Source organism: Phalaenopsis equestris, unplaced genomic scaffold (assembly GCF_001263595.1).
Source record: "Phalaenopsis equestris unplaced genomic scaffold, ASM126359v1 Scaffold000893, whole genome shotgun sequence".
Lineage (NCBI taxonomy): Eukaryota > Viridiplantae > Streptophyta > Magnoliopsida > Asparagales > Orchidaceae > Phalaenopsis > Phalaenopsis equestris.
The window spans coordinates 251401-273828 of record NW_018165332.1 but is presented as its reverse complement, the minus strand read 5'-3'; the positions used below and the strand labels follow the sequence as shown (position 1 = coordinate 273828).

The 22428-nt window shown below is 34.9% G+C and overlaps 2 protein-coding genes across 4 annotated transcripts; one reads left to right on the top strand and one right to left on the bottom strand.

Moving 5' to 3' along the window:
* On the top strand, positions 1-19602 carry LOC110032236 (CRS2-associated factor 1, chloroplastic). Of its 3 annotated transcripts, none has more exons than XR_002294830.1 (6): positions 1-899; positions 13229-13356; positions 15744-15969; positions 16123-16250; positions 16716-17749; positions 19533-19602. XR_002294830.1 is itself a non-coding variant. In XM_020735800.1 (5 exons), the coding sequence occupies exons 1-5, from the start codon at positions 2-4 to the stop codon at positions 17577-17579; spliced, it is 2244 nt and encodes a 747-aa protein (XP_020591459.1). In that variant the 5' UTR covers position 1; the 3' UTR covers positions 17580-17917. The 3 variants fall into 3 exon arrangements, 1 of the variants encoding a protein (XP_020591459.1); XR_002294831.1 differs by lacking the exon at positions 19533-19602 and adding an exon at positions 17925-18021; XM_020735800.1 differs by lacking the exon at positions 19533-19602 and having other exon boundaries at positions 16716-17917.
* LOC110032237 (sugar transport protein 14-like) lies at positions 18124-22393 on the bottom strand. Its single transcript, XM_020735801.1, is given in 4 exon segments — positions 18124-19001; positions 19507-19724; positions 19727-20452; positions 22115-22393. Coding segments are annotated over 4 exon segments (1539 nt in total). The 5' UTR covers positions 22257-22393; the 3' UTR covers positions 18124-18548.
* Between the last annotated feature and the right edge of the window lie 35 nt (positions 22394-22428).

Sequence of the window (22428 nt, the reverse complement as noted above, 5' to 3'; positions counted from 1 at the left end):
AATGGAATACGCAACAGATGATATCCATTCGCCATCAGCGTCGCTGAAACTGCTCTCCTCATTGAATGCAATGGCGCTCAAATCTTCCATCCCCTTCCCCATCCTCCCGCCAAATATATCCACCCGCCACCGCCACTCCTCCACCCCCACTGAAATCCGATTCTCTCGCTGGAACAACGCCAACGCAGAACCCTTCCTTCGTCGCCAGCGACAGCAAAAGGAGATCGAGGACGACATCCGCCGCCAACGCCGCTTTCAGTCCGCAACCAAAATCGCTGAATATTCTGAATCTGTGAATCACATCTCCTCTATCACATCGTCTCCACCTCCCGAGTACAAGTCCCATGGCACCCCCTCCTCCCCTTCCTCTCCTTCCATTCCAGGCAAAGCCTCTAAATACTCCAAACCCGAAAACCCTAGTTATTCCCACCCCGCCTTCCGCCGAATCGGTCGATCTACACGCAAAGCTAGGGTTCCGCCGGAACAGCCCAACGGGGAGATGGGGATCTCCGTTTCGGATACGGGAATAGCTTACAAACTCAAGAATGCGCCATTCGAGTTCCAATATAGCTATACCGAGACGCCGAAGGTGAAGCCTCTGGCTCTGCGAGAACCACCGTTTTTACCCTTTGGGCCGACGACGATGCCGAGGCCGTGGACGGGACGGGCGCCGCTGCCTGCTAGCAAGAAGAAGCTGCCAGAGTTTGATTCGTTTAGGTTACCGCCTCCAGGGAAGAAAGGGGTGAAGACGGTTCAAGCACCAGGGCCATATCTGGCTGGTTCGGGGCCGAAGTATATGGCTGAGACAAGAGAAGAGATACTTGGCGAGCCACTGGAGAAGGAGGAGGTTAAGGAGCTTATAAAGGGGAGTTTGAAGAGCAAGAGGCAACTGAATATGGGTTAGTGTTGTTGCTACTGATTATATTTATTTCTTCTGTGAGTAACTGCAAAAGTTGATGATTCTTTATTTGCTGGTACTTTTAATCAAGAATGAAAATTTGTGGTTGTTAATGTGCTGCAATAACATATTGATTTTTTATTATTGCTGTCTTAGTTAACTTGGAGTGCATGTGTTTCGTTTGAACATTTGGCTGTGTAATTTTTTGCACCTCAAGAAAAGTCTTCAATTCTTACAACACATTTTAGATCAAAATTTATCATTTTCAGCAATAATAACAGCAACAATAACAAGCCTTTACCCCCACTAAGTGGGGTCGGTTATATGAATCATTTTTCTTCATTGTGCTCAATTGAGTGTCATATTTTCATTTAATTCTAGTAAATTAAGATAATTTTTTATACATCATATCTGAGTATTTTTAGGTCCACCTCTACTTTTCTTAACATAAGTCGAATTTGAAATTTCTACTCTCATAACGAAGGTTGTGAAAACTGGACTGAACATCAAACTGGAAGAAGTAAATGCTCAAGGTTCATTGGTTTGACCGTCGTCGAACCGGGGGTCGAACTAGATGATGTACTAAATAAAAGAATAATTAAATATTTCCTAAATGATATAATAATGATGTAATAATGCAAATCTAAAAAAAATAAAATAAAACACAATCACAAGTAATGAGAGTAAAAATTGAAGTAGAGGTAAATAAACTTTCACAAAGTGAAATACACTCTTACATACATAAGTATGGTGACATGTATGTAAAAATTGAAGTTTAAGTGTTACATGTGTAAATAGTAAATACATAGGAATTGACTATGCAAATCTTTCTAAAAAATAAGATTCGAAAGGTTTTCCATGAAAATTGTTGAAATATATGTACCTGCATGAGAAATAAGCTGAATAATAGTGCTTTCAAATCACTGCATGATGCAAAGAAGTTCCTACAAGACTCATGAAAGATAATAACGTAAAACATAAATTAGAATGAGATCTTGTGATCAGCTAGAATCTCTAATTACACTAGCTGACCTTCTTCTAAGGCATTTAGCTTTTATAAGTATTTAATGCCAACAACCATTTGATTGAGTTATAGAGTTGAAATGAAATACATTAAAGATACAAAATCATAATTCAATATAAAAATTCTCAAAAGTCATAAAGTGACACAATCATGATTTAATCATACACCACAAGTTTATAAATTTAACTATCAATATAGATTTAAACTAATAAAATATCACACATGCTAAATAATCAAACATAGCTAAATAAAGTCCCCAATATTTGCATCCTCAAATATTTTGCATCTCCAAAAGCTGCATCATCATATGTTTCGAAGTCTTCAGAACAAGTCACCACAATTTTCTTCAGCTATAATCAAATATACAAAATAAATTATTATTTTACCCAAATTATGTATTTAAATATAAGTAAAATTGTAGTGTGAATTTCAATATTACATGTTATGTTAGGCTCTTCAGTTGTTGGAATTATAACCTTCTCATATATTTTTTCTCTGAGTCATCATAAATAAGTTCAGCTGTTGGTTCATCGTCAACTATCCAAAAATCTATATTATCAATGCTTGTGTAGTCCAACGGATCATAGTTTTTTTTTAATGTGTAACCTACAAATGTAAATGAATTTTTTTTAATCATAGAATATCATTATAGCTATTAAATTGAAATATTAACTATAGAAAAAATACCTATTTTGCAAATTAAGATTATGTCGAACATAAACAAGATAATTTAGTCTTTGATGCTTAAGATGTTTTCTTCTCTTTGTGTGAATTCGCTAAAAAACACTCCAATTTCTTTCGCATACAGACAAAGATAATGTCTGACTAAGAATACGAATAGCCAGATTTTGTAGGCTTGGAGCACAAGAGCCAAACATCTTCCACCATTCATCTACATAATATAAACTCTTGATTAATTTAAAGAATATGCAAATATATGCAAATATATTATAACAAATATATTATAATTGCTCTACAATATTTTATGAAAAAATTACTAGGCTGCATTTCTTTAGACATAGTAAGAGCAATCGATTGTCCAAAACTTTCTAAATTATCTCAGTATAATCTAATCTCATTCATTGCAAGTTTTGGTTTACTGTATATGTCATTATTTCCAATCATCTCAACCAGACCCTTCATGACTTCAAGTTTATGATAATAGTTGTTATCATATTGAAAATGTGGGTTTAAGAAATAAGCAACTGAGTTAATGCCTCGTTGAAGTTGAAAATCCCATATCTTTTTAATAATATTGGTATATGGCTTATACAAAGCTTTCTTATTTCTGAACATACATTTAATTACTTTTTGTGACAATATAATCCATCATTCAAAAACCAAGTGAGGGTTTCTCATCAGCATCAAGCACCTGTAATAATCTTACTGAAGGTCCTAATAATTTTGATATTATTAAGTAGTCATTCCAAAACTTACAATCCAAAATCATAGAAGTTACATCTCTCCCCTCCCTTTAATAGTCTTTGACAACTTTGAATCAATGTAATGTTTGCTAGTAACAAGAGCTTGTAAGTCATGTTTGTGATCATAGACAATTCTCAAAGTGATAAAAGTAGTTGCAAAGCGAGTTGCTCCTGGTTGTACTATCTCTTTCCAACCCGGTCTTCTTCGCAGCCATGATAATAAGAAAACATGATTGTAAAGAAATATTGTCACCTTTGAAGCTTTTCTAGAAGTTCTTTAACCAGAGACATGTCTCTAATATCTTTTAAAATGAGATTGAAACAATGTGCGGCACAAGGCGACCAAAAAATATTTTTATATTTCTCATGCAATGATTCTCCTTTTTTTAATAATTTGCAGCATTATCGGTCACTAAGTGAACTATTTTTTCTACACCAACCATTTTAACAACTTCCACAAGTAAAGCACACAAAGTGCTCACATCCTTGATAATATCAGAAGCATCAACGCATTTTATAAACGATGCACTACGTGGACAATAAACTAGAAAATTGATCAATATTTTGCTTCTGTTATCTGTCCATCCATCAGCCATTACATCCCATTTCTTTCCAACATCTCTTGAAAGACTCAATAAGAAGTTTGCTCTCTTCTTTACAATGTCTCTATAAATTTACCCTCATTCTATAATAAGAAGGAAGTTAATATCTAGGTCCAATAACAACAACTGAATCAATGGCTTTCTGCGCAAATAATGAATTTACTACACTAAAGAGTATGCAACAATAAAAAAACCATCTTCCAATTGCCATATCAACATGATAAACAACTTCTTCAGATGCTAGTACACTTGTCAATGATGCTTGTGATCCTGGTTTTGTTCTAGGAGCAAAATAATTTTCCACTTCATCAATCTTTCTTTTTCCCTTATCAAGTCCTTTATGATGAGAAGTTCAATTTTGTGATTTGTGAAGTGAGGAATTTTTTTCTTGGTTGCTACCTTCTTCATCATATATTTCAATATTTTCTACATTTTTTCCTTCTTGCTTCGTTTTAGATATGTCTTTTAAATTCTCTTGCATTTGATACCGAACATCATGTGATACTTTTTTTACAAGCTGCAATATTTCCCTTTACTCTAGAAAGATGTTGTTTCATTCTATTAATACCTCTCCCTTTGTAGGTAATTCCACAATACAAACATTTAAATTATTTTTTTCCTTCATAACCTTTAATTTCACTAAAATGGTTCCAAACAGTGTCTGATTTCTCACGAACACAATGCGTCGAATTCATTGGTTGTGTTTGGGATGGTTCCATTCCAACTAAAGACAGAAAGAGGTGAGCCAAATATTATAAATGAATAATATAAAATATTCTTGATAATAAAAAAATAAATATAATCAAACATAAGCACTGTCATCACCCATAATCTTGGCCATACTATATTTTTTTCTTGGCCATTTACCATTGGCATTGATGCCTCACGAATAACTGAATAAGAATTTAGCTATTTAATCCCAAAACAAAGATCCAATTGCTTTCAATAGTTGGAAAATAGACAAAAGAATGCAACATGAATCAACATATGTTCATGAAATGTTTGCAATCAAAGAAACAATTGCTTGATGGTAACAATAAAAGCTGGTTCACAATTTACTATTTGGATTGATCACCAACAAAAACAACAACAATAAGCCTTTATCCCACTAAGTGGGGTAGGCTTAATGAATCCTTTTTCTCCATTGTGTCCTATCAATCACCAAAGCATTAAAAATCTTATGAGCCAACTCTTTAAACACTAGCTCAACAATCTTCCTTCTCAAATTGTTAGGATATGACTGCTGTATTGAATTTCAATAATGCAGCAGTAGATGCACTGTTCTAGAGAGACGAAAATGCAATTACCTTAAATCCAATTGCAAACTTGGTGGTGCTTATTTCCTCTCCCATTCTCAGCGTACTAAAAAAACTAAAAATAGAAACCAAAACTCATCTTGTGATGATCAAGCTGCTGCAATCAGAATAAAAAAGGGGCATTTTACAGTCCATCTGCTAGAATGCTGCAGCCAATTCATATTGAATGAGAACAAAAAAGGGGCATTTACATACATACCACCCTATTCCTATTTATTTGTATATCTAATACATAAACTTTAATTTTTACATTTCTACCGCCCAAATCATTTTGCATGAGAAGCTTCATTCCATTCATAAGAAAGTAAGATGTCCTGCCATCACACAACATGGCATAGTTATTCTAAGGAATCAACAATACACACTTTCTCTCTTTCTCTCTCTAAAAAAAGGGCAAAAAAAAAAAGAAGTAGAAGATAGCTTGACACGTTCACTGTCCACAAATTGAAGCAGAAGAAAATAATGGAGGGCACATATGAATAGCCTAAGGCTCCTCCAGAAACTTCAATTAAGTGGAGAAAGCATTGATTCAAGTGACGTGAGGGTTGCGGCAAGAATGATATGCCTTCCTCAATTGCTTTTGCCACCGGAGGAGAGATACAAGAGGAGGAGAATGGCGGGATGCCAATTATTACTTTAATACAAACCAAGTTTGTCGTTTTGGACGTCTTCTATCTCTGTGCATGGCGATATCCTCTCCTTGCGCCTTCTCACTTGTTAGCAGTTACCTCCCTAGTAAAAACGAAATAGTAAAAGCAGAGACAGGAGATAAAACCATCAATTCAATATCTAACAATGAGGATCGAGTGAAATAGTAACCGGGAATTGGATAAAAATGCGATCGGTTCCACGGTTTAGCTGTTCGACCGTGATTGAAGTCAATTCAATCCTGATTTTTATCCTGCCTGATTCAATCAGGCAATTGAACCAGAGGAAAGGCCGGTTCGCGGTTTGACCGGTCCAGTCTGATTTTCACATCATTTCTCTTAACCGGATCATCGCATGGTCGACGTTGACTAGACCATCTAAGACGACTCTCTCTAATCTTTTCAATCACTGGAGCTACACCAACCATTTCACAGATTTATTGATTTCTTATTTTGTCTCTAAGTATAAAGCCACTCATCCACCTAAGCATTCTCATTTCAACAATACTTCACTTAGTTTTATGCTTCTCTTTTATAGGCCAACATTGTGCTTCATAAAGCATAAGCAGGTATCACCATCATTTTATAAAATATTCCTTTAAGTCCAAGCGGTACATTTCTATCACACAATAGGCTTGATGCATTCCTCCACTTGAGCCATCCAACTTGAATTCTATCAATAACATCTCTATCTATATCACCTTCACTTTGAACAATAGACCCGAGAAATCTAAAAGGTTCATTTTTTTAATGATTTGGTCTCACATTATTACAACTTTGCTACTAGATCTACTACTACTAAAACTTTATCATTTTCTGTTTTATATAAATAGACTTTTGATAACCTTGTAAATTTATTGTCATTTTCTTATGCTCGGTAAAATCAGATTAATATTTGATGAGAAGTTGTAAAGCTATTATGTCATTTTTTTCTTCAACCGGTTGATTTGCTCTAGTATTGTTTGGACTGGATATATTTCTTGATAGGTTTTTCAATGAATTGCTTACGACGATGACATGCCTCTAATATTACTATTATTATTGAAAATACACTTTCAATTGATACGCTAGATCAACACACCTTATTAGAGAAGTTGCAGTTGATAACAAATGTTAAAGATTTTTTTTTTTTGTGGATATATAAATTTTAAGGCCATCAACAACTTTTTTTTTTAATTATTTAGCAAATTTTATGATTTGGAAATTATAGTTTGTTTATTTTATTGAATTTGGGCATCAACAAACTTGAGTATCGTGGCATTTGTTTGGCCATGAACTAAAAGTCATAATTTGAGGGAAAAAAACAATTGGACTACGATTATAGATGACCCAACCAAGATAGATGGGTTTAGGGAAACACTAACAACTGAACAAGAATAAAGAAATAAAAAATATATATTTTTTTAAAATTGTTAAAGGTGATGGAATATAACTTCATATTTATAATAAATTTGTTATGTAAGGGTAAAAAATGGAAACAATAGATAACAAGAATAAACCAAAATAAAAATTCTAAATAATTAATGAAAATGATTGTTGGGAGGCTAATAATTAGCCATATACTTCGTTAATCTATCTTCACTTATGGATAACTCTCTCTCTAGTTTTGTTCCATCTTCTTTGCAAGATCTATTTAATCACCTTACAAGAATTTGTGAAGATTCTCACATGTATATGAACCATTATTGACTTAATTCGATTGCTGTTTTTCCATTTGAGTAGTGAATCAATTTGGCACAACACTTATCTCATCCCTATTCTTAGAGATTGGATTCAAGGTGTGGATTTAGAGTTATCCTTATTTTTATTAGCTATTTTAATTCCCTTTTGATTATTTATGGTTTCTGGAACTATTCTTCAAAAGTCATTTGGAGTTTTATTAATTGACGAGCTTAATTGAGCTTCAATCATTAGTGTCAAATTCACGACAACTATTATCATCCAAATATGATCCTAAATAGCCAACTTTAGATATAACAAGCTACTTGTTAATCCATTCTGCTTTGGCAAGTTACATCATGCATTTAATTGAAAAAATTCCTCACTATGGTTTGAAAATCATTGATGTGGCTATTGACAATTATGAAATTGTTGATACAAGAAATGTTTATAATCAGTAGGAAGAAAATGATATTATGCTAATATTTCATCTTTGCCCGTGTTCAAAAGCATATTTTTTTAGTCCGCAATTAAATTGTTATTGTTCCTACAATTTTGAGCTTCAGTGTTCGACTTGTACGCCATCAACTTGTTTTTTTTCATTTTTGGAATTTACAAATATTTCTAAAATTTTAGACATAGTGGACCTAATTAATGAAACAACATTTCATGTTGGATTGCTTTTCTGATGTCGTTTTATTTGTTAGATGAGTTTTCTTGGTCTTACAAATTCAATGGTTAATAGAAGAAGTTGTTGCGGGAAAGTTGCTATGGGTGAAGATGCGTGTCTGTTTAGTTAGTTCAACTTTGTTATAGTTATGTGGCAGTTATTTTTGAAATAAAGTTTCTATTACCCTTCTATACATATAATATATGTAAGCTGACAGTTTCAAAATTAACACATACATAAAAACATATATGAAATTCAGAAATATGAAAAAGTCACAAGTCCAAAATATTATATCAAATGCTATACATCACACAACACAAAATCACAAAAAAATAAAAAAAATAAAATTATAGTAGCAACAAATAATATTATTGTAATATTACATTTGAAATCCAAATGACCTACTCTACTGAAAAGCTTTCTTTCTAAAACTACTCTATTTCCTGAGTTCATATTTCATTACAAATCAAAGTTTATTAATTAAAATTAACTTCTATTAATGCTGCAATGATGTTTTTACAAGGAAAAATAAATCCACAAAGATAAAGTTAACAAAGAAAGTGAATTTTCTGAGTTAGTAGAAATAAATGAATAATCTGCCGTTATAAGATGATAAGGATTCTAGAAATAAGGGAATCTTGGTTGCTTTTATGCAATTAATGTTGAACTCGTGTATGTCGAAAACCCTGACAACACAAAGGCCATCCGAAAGAACCCCTAATATCATTTGACTCAAAAAGAATGGGATCTTGCTTGCGTGTTAGGAAACTCATATATGTCAAAAAATAGCAACGCAAAGATCATAGAAAAGAACCCCTAATGTTTTATATCTCATCATAAACCTTAATATCTCTCTCTCTACACACACACACACACACACACACACACACACACACACCCACACACAGTTGCCTAAGAGGCCATCTAATTGGGAGCAAACACAATACCCTTATATTGTATTGCTAATATCTATGGGGTTTTTGCTTCAACCTTAATTAAACATAGTAAAAGAACATCGAATGAGAAAAATACAGAAGTCAGTTGCACGCTTAAAGTTTATCTTAAGTACCTATTTTGGGTCTTAAGGAAAATAATAACCAATGGTACAAATACAAGTTGTAATCCCCACATTGCTCAAAGTGACAAAAAATCATCAATTTGATATTGCAACTTGATCATTTCTTCTACACCCTCCCCATCTCAACACTGTGATTTTTTTAAAATTTAACTTGATTGGGGCATAAGTTGTTCTATTTTGTACTCATATGCATCAGGAGGAACGTGTGTTCAATCTTTGTCGAAACTCTTTATTTGTAATTGTGCAAAGTCATTGTTGCTCCAACTATTTTGACTTATTTTTTGAAAGAGTATGATGACATGTTTCATAAAATAACCCACTTTTTTCATCCACACACCAAAAGTTCTATCAACACTCATTGTAAGGAGTGTCATTTGTTAATCTATTCTTTTCTTTTTCAAATTGTTTGACTTATCTCAAAATTAGAAATATAATATCTTGTTTATGTGGAAGGCTTCATGAAGCCTTGTTGCATTGGGCATCCAACATCGACAACATTGTACTTCCCTATGAACATATATTGCGATTTTATTAAAATGTTTTTTTCACATCAAAACTTATCATACATGGGATTGTCATTGTAAAATTATAATTTGAATTACATGTGACAAATTTAAATATGCGAGTGTCATGGTGCACTCCCTTTCAAATCAGTCATTATAAAAGTGAAATACACGTTGAAGTCACACACTGTCATGACATTCTGAGTTGACAAACCACATCAACCAATATATGACACAACCACATTTTGGAAGACGAGCATCAATATATCCCATCAATTACTCCAATACAGTTTTGCTTAAAATAGGAGATATTTATTATTGAATCATATGTTTGTCGTACATAATATGAAAATTGACATGTAAAAGGGTAACTTAAAAATGACATATTGAGTATCATTCAAAATCTTTGGTGGAATTGTATGAAACATGGAATTTATAAGTTTTATCACCTAAGTGGATAAGCTAATCAATGCATTTAAGCCTACAACAAACTACCAACTAATTGCCTTAGTTGAATGTTGAAACCGCACGTATGCTGCCCTGTGTGTGTATGCCTAGAACTTCTCTACTCATTGTCCTAGAAGCATCATGTAGACCATAGTTGGTTTTCAAGATTTTCAAAAGGTCAACAAAGATTTCTTGTGACTCGTAAAAATAGTGAAATATCCCTGGATGCCCGCCTAGTAGTTTTCTAATCCATTTGTCACCAATATATGATCTCTTACTTAAAAATGTCTCGTGATATTCATTCAATAAGCACAATGTGATAATAATGTGTTATTTAGGTATTAGATATGTAAATACATCAGAATTGTGTGGTATGCCCAAAGTTTTTTGTTTATGCTTTCCAAATTTTCTTATAATAATATGGAGTACTATGACATTTTGGTGTCAGATATGAAAATATATTAGAATTGTGTGCTATGTCCGAAATTTTTTGTTTTAGCTTTCCATTTTTTCTTACAATACTATGCAATAATATGAAATTTAAGTGATTGATATGTAAATTACATCATAATTGTGTGGTATTCCCAAAATTTTTTTTAAGCCCTTCATAATTTCTTACAATACCATGCAGTAATATGACATTTAGATGTTTGATATGTAAATACCTTAGAATTGTGGTATGTTTGAAAATTTCTATTTAAGCCATCCCAATACGTTGCGTTAATGCGACATTTAGGTGTTAGATATGTAAATAGATCAGAATCGTGTGGTATGCCCGGATTTTTCTGATTAAAACCTCCATATTTTCTTACAATAATATGCAATAGTGTGACATTTAGGTGTTACAAATGTAAATATGTCAGAATTGTGTGGTATGTCCGAAATTTTCTGTTTAAGCCATCCATAGTTTCTTACAATACTATGCATTAATGTGATATTTAGGTCTTAGATATGTAACTATAACAAAATTGTGTGCTATTATGAAATTTTCATTTTAAGCTTTTCAAAATTTTTTTACTATATACAATACTGTGGCTTCCCAAGTTTCAGAACTAAGCATTCTGAGTCACATCAAAGGCTCAACAAAGCAAACCATGAAAGATTAAGGAAACCCAACAACTCAAAATTCTCATAGACACCATCTTAGAAGACTATCAAACACAAAAGCACCTAAAATCAAAATAAAAGTAAGATCACATGAAGCCAAACAATAGTCATACAGAGAAAGTTCACCCGTAAAGAGATAGTGAGAAATACGGTCTTCAAGCATCTCACCTGCATTGTGAGAAATATTGAAGATCAACCCCGAGAAAACAAACCATAGCCGCACAGAGAAGACATCAAAACAAGAACCATGATGCCCTAGGAAGGTATTTCGCAGATATGGCAAGTATGTTCAAAATAATGACCGGAAATAAATTATAATGAAACCGCGGAATGTAGCCCATTGCTCAGCGAGAGAAGAGGTCGTGTGCCGCGAACCTATGCTGTGATTTTCCCTCTGCTGCAGGTGTGCCTCCCACCCCTAATAGCGGGATGGGGCTGCCGTCGCCTCAAACAGTATCTAGGTAACTGCAGGTGGCATTAAAAGCTCCCATTAAATGGACTTTTTGGGAGAAGTCATCTTTATAGTCTTGATTCTTGATACCCACACCTACGGTCTCAAACTTGAAATTGCTATTGTCCTTGTCAGTTTGATCCGCTTATATCAAGGCTAAAATCCACCTCTTTGGTGCTTACGGAAGAGAGAGCATGAAACTCACTCGTCATTTTTTCCGTTGTCTGTCAATAACTACTCCTTTGAGCTAGTCATTAAACTAACTTAAAATGCAACCTTTGCTTGACATCTCTTTCTTGGATAGTGGGCGCCCACAATCTGTTAATTTTTTGCTAATTTTTTGTGCAAACAGAGGGGCGTTCCGAGAGAAGTCTTTACAAAGTGAAGCATCAAAGCTCACATCTTTGAGACCTTGTTTGAGTTGTGAAGCTTGGGACGTTAAATAACCTCCATGCTTTAGAACTTTCTGGCCACCAAAAAGTCCTTTCCGTCATAAATCAACTATGATAGGGACCAAACACCAAGAGCAGAGCAAAGGGCTCACTGACTCATTTTGTAACTATTTTGCTCAGTGATATACTGGAAGTCAAGGCTTTCCTGTAAAGCCTATTGCTCTCTCTTTTAAAATTTATCCGCTTGAATGTTGAAATCTCCTCGTTAACAATTTTGAGGATTGATGTAAGTCTCAGCTGTGTATGAATCTCAAAGGGTGAAGTTAGCTTCTTATTAAGTTAGGATTTTAGGATTACCATAACTGATCAGGGTCATTCGGAGATATTTGAGTGGTGTTTGCCTTTATTTTATTTGTAATATATCATATTAAACTATTAAATGTGATTTATGAGTAAACCTTTGAGCTTAGGCTTTAGTTGGTCTTAATTAGGGACGCCCATTCTTTTCTTCCATTTAGGGCGAGATTTGCTGGTTATTGTTCAACAAACAGGTCCTTAATCGCACAGTTGTCGTGCATTAAGCTGATTACAGTAGTTTGTGAGCATGTGTCGGGTCACAAGTGAAATTTTAGTCAAAGTAAGAATCCTTTAATCTACTAGAAGTATGCTTTTTCTTAATTACCAGTAATTTTGTAACAAATAATTGTTTTGCAAAAAAATTGTGAAGCAAAGGTCTGCTGATGGGTGAGATTCTGACTACTTCTGTCTGCAATCTGATGAGCTTGTTCCTGAACTGCCCTCTTAACATTTTACATATTGAATTTACTTCTGATTTCAACTTTTAGTATCCAATAATTTGTAGGCTGAAAGCTCAGTCATCTTTTCAAGAACTTGTCGACTTCTGTTTGCTGTCAGCATGTGGGTTATATTATAAAATTTTTTCTCCAATTTTGTTTTGAGTTGTCCTTTTTTAGATCGCGTGACCCAGACGTAGCATCAATTATTTGCAGGAAGGGATGGTTTGACTCACAATATGTTGGATAATATACACGCTCATTGGAAACGGAGAAGAGTGTGCAAGATAAAGTGTAAAGGGGTATGCACGGTTGACATGGATAATGTCCGCGAACAACTAGAGGTATGAACTCATAAATCCGCCGACTATTCGACTGTCCACAGTGTTAGCATACCTTCATTAACTTCTAGTTAATTTATATGCGGATCTACCCTTGGATATGAATTGTGAGTATTTTTTTTTTTTTTTGGCGCAATATGTTATGAAGTTTTTTGTGCTGTTATTGTTGGCATGTAAAATGCCTTCTTAGATTAATATAACAGGCTTGCTGTTGTGTCTGTGTTCATGCCTTGTAGATTACTGAGATTTATTTTCAGTGTTATTGATACTTAAGCTTTGTTTGGGAGGGCTTCTTCTATAAAAGAAACTCTTTTAAAAGCAACTTTAGAATAAAAAAACGATATAAAGTAATAGTTGCTAAAGTCAATATTACCGTTTGAATTCAAAAATTTTAGGCGCTTTTTAGTTATAATGTTTTTTAATATAAAAGACTAATACCTTAAATAGTTTATGTTAATTATCATTTTAACACTGATAGTTTATTTTTTATAATTTTATATGGCTCTCATTGTGACACTCAAAGTGATATGTGCTCTTGACGAGGTTAATATCCAACTTCTAAGTAAAAAATATAACTAATTATCCATAAAAGTAAATATTCTTAAATACTAAAATCTCCTGCAGCATTAATTCCTTTACATTGGAAACTCCCCATGCAGAACTTTCGTATGGATTACTTTATTTCAATTGGAAAGTTGTTTTTGCTTTTCCTTTTCGTACAGGGATTGTTTTCATGAATAACCTCGAAAAGCTTTTTCTTTTCGCGGGGAGATTGCTCTCATAAATGATCTCGAAAAACTTTAGTCCCATGGCAAAGAGAACATGGAAAGAGTAGAGAATGCCTGGAGAAGCATCTTCACGAGAAGTTGAAATGAAAATAGGGGCAGAAGAAGAAGAGGCTATTTTTGACTTTTTTGTTTTCCAAAAGGCAGAATGCGTAAGTGCGGTAGGTTTGAAGCCGCTCCGATCTTGCTTTTTGAAATGACTGGGAAACACCCTTGAGATCGACACACTGCGGGGAGACAAAAATATAGCCAACAGATGAGAATAATATTTTCGCTCCTCTGTACAACATAACGGCAGTGAAAAAGGTTCTCAAACGAAGCCTTAGTTAGATTCATCAATGTGTGTACCAGATAGCTTTGAAAGCATTCTACAATTTAGGTGGGTTAAATAGGCTTTTCGAATATCTCTAATTTATTTGTGAAAGATAGCAATTGGTTGCCGTTGTGAAAGACTTGATAATCAAATGCTGTGCGTTCAGGATAAAAGAAAGCATAACTATCATATGGCATATGTTTTTTACTCGAGGTAATAATTTAAGGTAAAATAATTGGCATTTGTTTGTTTTTTTCCTACTTTGCACAAACTAAATATCAAGAATAAGATGATTTCAATGGTTGAAAGCCTATATATAGCTTGAAGCACTGATTCATCAGTGCTTTTATGTCACTATGAACAGTATCTTATACTTTATCATCATCAACTATTCCTTCACGATATCATAAACCTAAAAATATCATTAATGAAGTCACACAACCGACTCTTTTAAATGAAATGCTTGCATTGATATAATTGTATTCTTAACAGTCGATTTCATGGAAATAATCACTGCAAAAATATATTGCTGATGGAAATGAGAATATACCTTACCTTCTGTATTGATTATTACATAATGGAGATTCAAAAGTATTTTTTTTCATTTTATTGTGATGAGAAGTATATGAACATCAGAAGCAGGCCCACTAATGTGGAACTATTTTTCCATTGTTTATCTTGATGTTTAATGGTTTCATGGAATTTGAGAGATTCTGATTTACGGAATCATTATGTAAACCATTTTACTTTTGATTTTTTTATTAGTTCCTTACCTGTTCTTCCTTTAATTCTCACATATACAACTGCTCGCTTCTGTTATTTATTTTATTGTGCTGTGAAAGCTGTATCTTTATTTAGTGACGCATATTTCTGTACTTCATCATTTCTCAAATTGATAGCGTCAATTTATACTTAAGGCTCGCGTCTAATTTCTTCACATAAGTAGAATATATAGCTAGATTTGGTTACCTGTAAGTATTGCTTTATTGGGAAATTGACATACGTAGCACAATTCTTACGTATTTATGTATCTCATACCTAAACTTTTATATGCACATGCAAAGCACTCTGGTGCGCTAAACCTATGCATGAAAATTTGATTTTCCTTTTAAAAAGTGGTATATAGTGCTATTTTTTATGTGATAGTAAAGATTTGAGTGCTCTGTGTGTAAATATAAAAATTTAGGTGAGAGATAAGTAAATACATAAGAATTGTGAACTTGTCCCCAACTTATTATGAACTTTCAAGCAACCTTGTAGCATGCAAATTGTTAAATTGCTCTTTTGTGCAGGAAAAAACTGGAGGAAAGATTATATATAGCAGAGGAGGCATTGTCTACTTGTATCGTGGTCGGAATTACAACTATAGGACCAGACCTAAATACCCTCTTATGCTTTGGAAGCCCATGACACCCGTGTACCCTCGATTGGTTCAGCGTGTTCCCGAGGGGTTAACATTGGAAGAGGCAACTGAGATGCGCAAGAAAGGGCGCCAAGTGCCTCCAATATGCAAACTTGGTGAGTCTTCTCCACTTTTCTTCTTGCTAGTTTTATTTTTTTTGGGGGGGGGGGGGGGGGGGGCAATTTTTTGGTACAGTTTTAGGTAAATGGGGATACGTGATATATTTCTTCAATGCATGATAACCTGAATGCTTTGCATGTTTCAAACAGGAAAGAACGGCTTATATTCTAATCTTGTTAGAGATGTCAAGGAGGCTTTCGAGGAATGTGAGCTGGTTCGGATCAACTGCAAAGATATGAACAAAAGTGATTGCAGGAAGATAGGTGCCAAGCTCAGGGTAAAACTTGTCGTTTGCGAAATGTTCTTTTTCGGCTCGTTAAGTAGCTCATGATTGATTCGTTTGTTAATCAAGTGCCGGACACGAATGATATTTTTTAGCTCGAGTTATGAATGAGCCAAACATGAATATACTTTTATTCAATCGTAGTTGGCTCATTTTGGCTCGGATTAAATAATTAATTTTACTATAATATTTTTATATTAATTTTTATGCTTTATTTAAAAAAAATATATATTATATTCTAAATCATTCCAATTAATGTCAAGCTAAATAAAAGTCGAATCGAACAAACAAATTTGAATCAAGCTGAACATGAAGAATATGCTATTTACGAGCAATTTCAAACACAAGCCTAAAAAAAATTCGAATGAGCCGAATACTAACAAGCACCAGGTTTGCTCAAACTCGGCTTGTTTACACCCCTTTTTTTTCATAATACAGTTTTTGAACTTGGTTTTGTAGGACCTGGTTCCATGTGTCTTACTCTCATTTGAGTATGAGCATATACTGATGTGGAGAGGGAAAGAATGGAAATCATCTCTTTTACCATCAAACGGCGATCATGCAGCTGTGGGACTTATCGCGGATGATGCATTTGATATTTCTGGTTCATTAGTAAAGGACATGCAAATGCAGAAGATAAATTCCGTAGAGGAAAGTGTTGATATAAATCTCTTAAAAGATTTTGACATGGAAAATACTAGAGATATTGCAAAGATAGATATAATTGAACCACCTGCTTCTAGTTCTGTTGAAGGCTCAGTCGAGGAGCTATCTGATGAAGTTCATAAAGAAAACAGTTCTCAAATCGTAAGATCAGATCCCGAAGAGAATGAGAATCTTCTTTTAAGACAAAGCAATGGCAATGCATCATCGGCATCTGATCTGAATTTGGCAGAGATAGGCACTAATGAATCTGATATCAAAGCAGACAATTCTGAGAATCTCTTTGAGTCTTTCAATGCCCCATGGTTGGAAGGTGTCACACTTCTTGTCAAGCAAGCTGTTGAGGCTGGAAATGCTTTGGTGTTGGATGAGAAGTCCGCAGATGCAGATATTGTACTATCCAAATCTGTTGCTCTTGCCATGAAAGCTGCAACTGGACCGAGCTTTCAACATCCGTGTAAGAAAGCTGTGTCTCAGAAGGTTAAGAAAGAAAAGAGCAAGGACGGTAAGGAGGAATATGTTGTTGAAACTTCACCTGTTTCTCTAAGAAAAGGTGATGAGAAACAGAAATCTAGGAGCAGGAACAAGAAAGATGTCTTTCTGGATGTGGTTCCTCATGGAAGTTTAGGAGTGGACGAACTAGCAAAGCTACTGGCTTAAGTTGAATCTGTGAAGTCATCCGTAGATGGATTTTAACAAGTTTTTATTATTCCCATATGGAATTTTTTCGAGAATGGCAATAATTTATCTGATCCAATGTCCGCTAAGGGAGCTCTGCTCAAAGAAATGAGGATAGAAGAATGGGTTATTATTTTACAGTGCTAGTTAAGGTATGTTTCGTGTCAGAAATACCTTGTACAATATATTACATTTTGATTATCATTTTCAGTTTACACAATATTAATTGTCTCTCCCTAATCACCACATTAAAGCATGATTCATTTATAATTATGTCGGCATTTCAAATCAATTATTTTTGTCAAGAATAACCCGTGCCTTGTTTAGAACACTGTAGAAACTTCCAACATGACATTTGGGTTCAAGCATTTATGAAAGGCATTTCCTTATGCAGATGCATTGATTTGATGGCTTCGAAAATATGGTTAGCATTTTTTTGATTAGAAGTCTAATATATGTGTCCTGTAAATGGATATTTGATAGATTTGATACTATTTAATTAATGCATTTTTGGAGTCATAAGCTAAATGTTTATGCTGATATAGTCCTATTTGTTTTCATGTGCACCCAAAAAAGGTGTATGCCAAGATATATAGTATATTATATGAGTCTTCTTTTTTGACCAAATACTTTTTTCAAGATAATAATGCTTGAATTATAAGATGGTGTTGCACCATAATCGCTCTCTAATTATAAAACATGAAGAATTATATGCTACGAAGAACAATGGACTCAGACTCATAAAAGTAAATGCTCAATCTGCTTCATAGAATCAATATATATTGCCGCACAAAAACAGTGACATGAACATTGTAACCAATGCAGAAAATATATGCATTTCATAAACACATTCCATCCACAATTTATAAAGCATGCTGTTTCAAATAAGAAATCATAACATCGTGAGAAAAACATAGGCTTTATTCAATATCCACAGTTGGTATTGGTTAACTACACTTGTGGTGGTGGTGGTTGCCGAGTCTCCTTTGAAGCCTCGTCAATCACTATCTTCTTCCAGAACCAGTGCTGCTCCCAGAGCTGGTAGATCTCTTCAATCGGCACCTGCTTCGTCTCCGGCAGCAGGAAGTAGATGAACAAAGACATGATCGCAATCAAACAAGCGAAGAGGATGAAAACGCCGAAGCGGAGGTGGCATAATGCCGCGAGGAAGCACTGAGCGACAAGTGCGGTGCAGAAAAGGTTGATACAAACGACGATGCTCTGACCCGCCGGCCTTGTCTCCAAGGGGAAGAGCTCACTCGGCACCAACCACCCGAGAGGACCCCATGACCAGCCGAAAGCTGCCACGAATGCGCAGATTGAGACGACAAGAAGCACCGATACACCTTTGGATAGAACGGTGCCACGACCGAACTCCAGAGCCAGAGTTATGCCTACAATCAACTGCAACCATAGATGATTACATGAATAGTTTCTAGCTTTAAGAGTGAAAAAAAAAATAAAAAAAAAATTGAGGATTTACATACATACCTCTTAATTTCTATGCATTTACATGTCTAACACAAGCTTCAATTTTTATATGTTTGACATCTTATATGTACCTCAAAAGATGTATTTCACTTTTAAAAGTTATAATAATGATATTTTAAAATGCGATGAGAAAGATTTGGATGGCAGAAATGTCAAATAAAAAATTTAGGTATTGTATGTGTAAATTCACATGAATTAGGTGGAATGTATGTAAATGCCTCAAAAACTAAAGGAAGATTTACATACATATCATTCAATTGCTATGTATTTATTTACAAATCTAACAACTAAAGTTTAATTTTTACATGTGCCATCTAATGCATGAAAAATATGTATTTCGCGTGACTTTAATGACATTTGTACATGTGATACGAAAGATTACATAAGAATTGGGTATGTATGTAAATCATTTACGTACATTTGAGATGATCATCTGAATACCAGCTTCCATGAAGAGGAAACGCCTGCCAAGCCTATCGACGAGCAGCATGGAAACAATAGCGCCGATAACGAGCATGGAGCCGGTGATAATGGAAGAGTAGAGCGCCGCACCAGATCCAAATCCCAGGCTCTGGAAGATCACAGGAGCATAGAAGAGTATGGAATTCTGTCCGGTGAGCTGCTGGAAAGCTGGAATGCGCCGATAATGAGCTGGGGCCGGTTCTTTCGCTTCAGTATATTGCGGAATGGGTGCTTCACCGCCTGCGAGGCAGCGCTCGCATCCTTCAGATCCTCCAGCTCCGCATCCACCTTCTTGGTCCCTCTCACCTTCTCCAGAATCCTCCTCGCTTCCTCCAGTCTTCCTCGCTCCACCAGACTGTTGGGTGTCTCGGGGAGAAATAAACCGCCGAAGAACATTAGGGTTGCCGGCAAAACCGCGAGGCCGAGGGAGAGCCGCCATCCCCAGGGGTGGATCTTTTCGGTGAAGTAGTTGATGAAATCGGCGACGAGAATACCTAGACAGGTGGTTAGCTGGAAGAGTTGATTCACGGCCCCTCTGATCTTCGGGGGTGCGATCTCGGATAGGTAGAGAGGGACGGCTTGATTTCCGAAACCGATACCGATGCCGAGAAAGATTCGGCCGACGATGAGCATGAAAATGTTGACGGCTGCTGCATTGACAACGCCTCCGAGGAAGAAGCTGACTGCGCCGGTTAAGATGCTGGCTCTCCTTCCATATTTCCTCGTGACGGGTGATGCGGCGAAGGTGGAGAGGAGGCCGGCGAAGTAGAGGGAAGATGTGAAGAGGGTTAGTATCTGGTTGTCGTATTTGCAGTAGTCTGTTTCGTGGAGATGCGCGTGCTTTCTGTCGTACGTTTTGGGGAAGAACTCTTTTAAGAAATCATCCATGGATGTCACCCCGCCTGTGTTTTCATTATGAAAATTTTAAATTAAATGAGTCTTTTTTAGAAAAAATTATTTCATACTATTGATCATATCAAAATTATATTTTAGTGAATTAAAAAAAATGATAAAAGCTCTAATCAACGGAGATCAGACCGTGCATGCATCTCTGCATGAGCGCTATGAAATGATTGGGGGGATTTATGTATATATTTGACAAAATGTTAAGATTTATATATTTAACATTGTTATTTATATAATTTAGTGTTTTATTGAAAAACTATTATATCAGAACTCTGAACGTAGAGCTGCGTTCGGAGTGCAATAGTTATGAATATTTTGCTGTGTTACAGATATATTCTATCTGCATTATTTGTTAAAAATGAAGTATTACTCGATTATTTTACGGTGTTATTGGAATATTTCCCCTCGTTACTTGATTTGGGATTGAAATGTTATTGAAATATTTCCCCGCGTTACTTGATTTGGGGTTGTGTTATTCCAATAACATAGTGAAAATCGAAATAACACGGGGAATATGCCGAATAACACAATCTCAAATCAAGTAACGCGGGAAATATTCCAATAACACCGAAAAATAATAACACCATATAATACTCAAATAACAACACTTCATTTTTTAAAATAGCGTAGATGAAATATTCCTGTAACACAACAAAATATTCCTAACTATTACAATCCTAACGTAGCTCTATGTTCAGATTTCTAATATAATATTTTTCCGCTCAATAGAGGTCGATTAGGATTTTAGGTGAATAAAATGATTAGGATCAGGAAGTGATTAGGATGGGAGAGAAAAGTGATTAGGATTTGCGTAGAGCATGCTCTATATGTCGCATTGAAAACTAATATAACGTTTTAGAGCAATAATACGCTGTCCAAATGCTAAGTGAGGGCAGCTGAAATCCAAATTTACCAATTGTGCTATTAAGAACGTGCTAAATTAACAACTTTGATGGGTTCTCCTTATATGAGTGAAATAGTTTTATATCTCCGTAAATTATCTTATATTAAAATATATATTTTATTACTAGTAAAAATATTTAGGCAAAATACCTTATATACGATAAACTTTTATATATAATATGGGTCAACATTCTTAAAATTGAAAGTAAATTTTGAGGCCCCCCTTTTTTTCCAAATAAATAATATTCTCATTTAAGAATAAGCAGCTTTTTCAGAAACGCGGGAGTCGACCCGCAGCCTGTATTTAGGGGAAAAAGCCTAAACAAGGCTGAGGCGGCCGATAGTGTTTTCAAAAACACGCAAACCAAACGATTAGACAGAAAGCCGCCGCAATTATAAGTTGACCCAAAAATGCCCTTAATGGAACCAGTCAAAAAATTACATAAAAAACAGTTTGCTTTTTTAACTGGGCACTGGAAATTAGAAATATATACATATATTTAATTAATTTAATTGGTTTATATGGTCGGTTTGACTCTAGCTGTAACGACTCAATAGAAAAAAAAATCAACAGATGTTCATGTAAAATTAGGATTGATTATTTGAAACAATACATAGATTAATTTTAAGGAACAAACTACAGTTGATTTTTTGAAACATTTAAGCGTATTCATTCAATACAAAAAAAAAAGGACGGAAACCCTAAAATGGAAAGAGGGAAGCCATTAAAATCAGGGGAAGATAAGAAAACTAACTGGAGACGCCAAGATCATAGCCGAACAGAGATCCTCCAAGAGATCCAACGATGACCGCCAATACGAAGAAGAGAGTGACTCCCCCTTCATAGTACTCCGCTCTTCTTCCCACTTCGCCGACTCCGATCCCTCCTCCCGCCATTAAAACCCTAATTCCAAATCCTCGAAGCTCCGCTTTCCTCTGAGAGACAGAGCGCGTGAGAGAAGAAGTGAAGAGATGTAGATGGGAGAAGAGGAGGGAGATTTATTTATTGTTGCCATTTTCCGGTGGTGATTTGTTGTTAGTCTCATCCCAAAAAAATATGGTGCTAATT

Excerpts from the sequence above, each read along its gene's own strand:
- LOC110032236 (XM_020735800.1), top strand. The coding sequence starts at position 2 with ATGGAATACGCAACAGATGATATCCATTCGCCATCAGCGTCGCTGAAA. Across the intron at positions 15,970-16,122 it reads GCCTCCAATATGCAAACTTG|GAAAGAACGGCTTATATTCT; the intron begins GTGAGTCTTCTC and ends TGTTTCAAACAG. Across the intron at positions 16,251-16,715 it reads AGATAGGTGCCAAGCTCAGG|GACCTGGTTCCATGTGTCTT; the intron begins GTAAAACTTGTC and ends TTGGTTTTGTAG.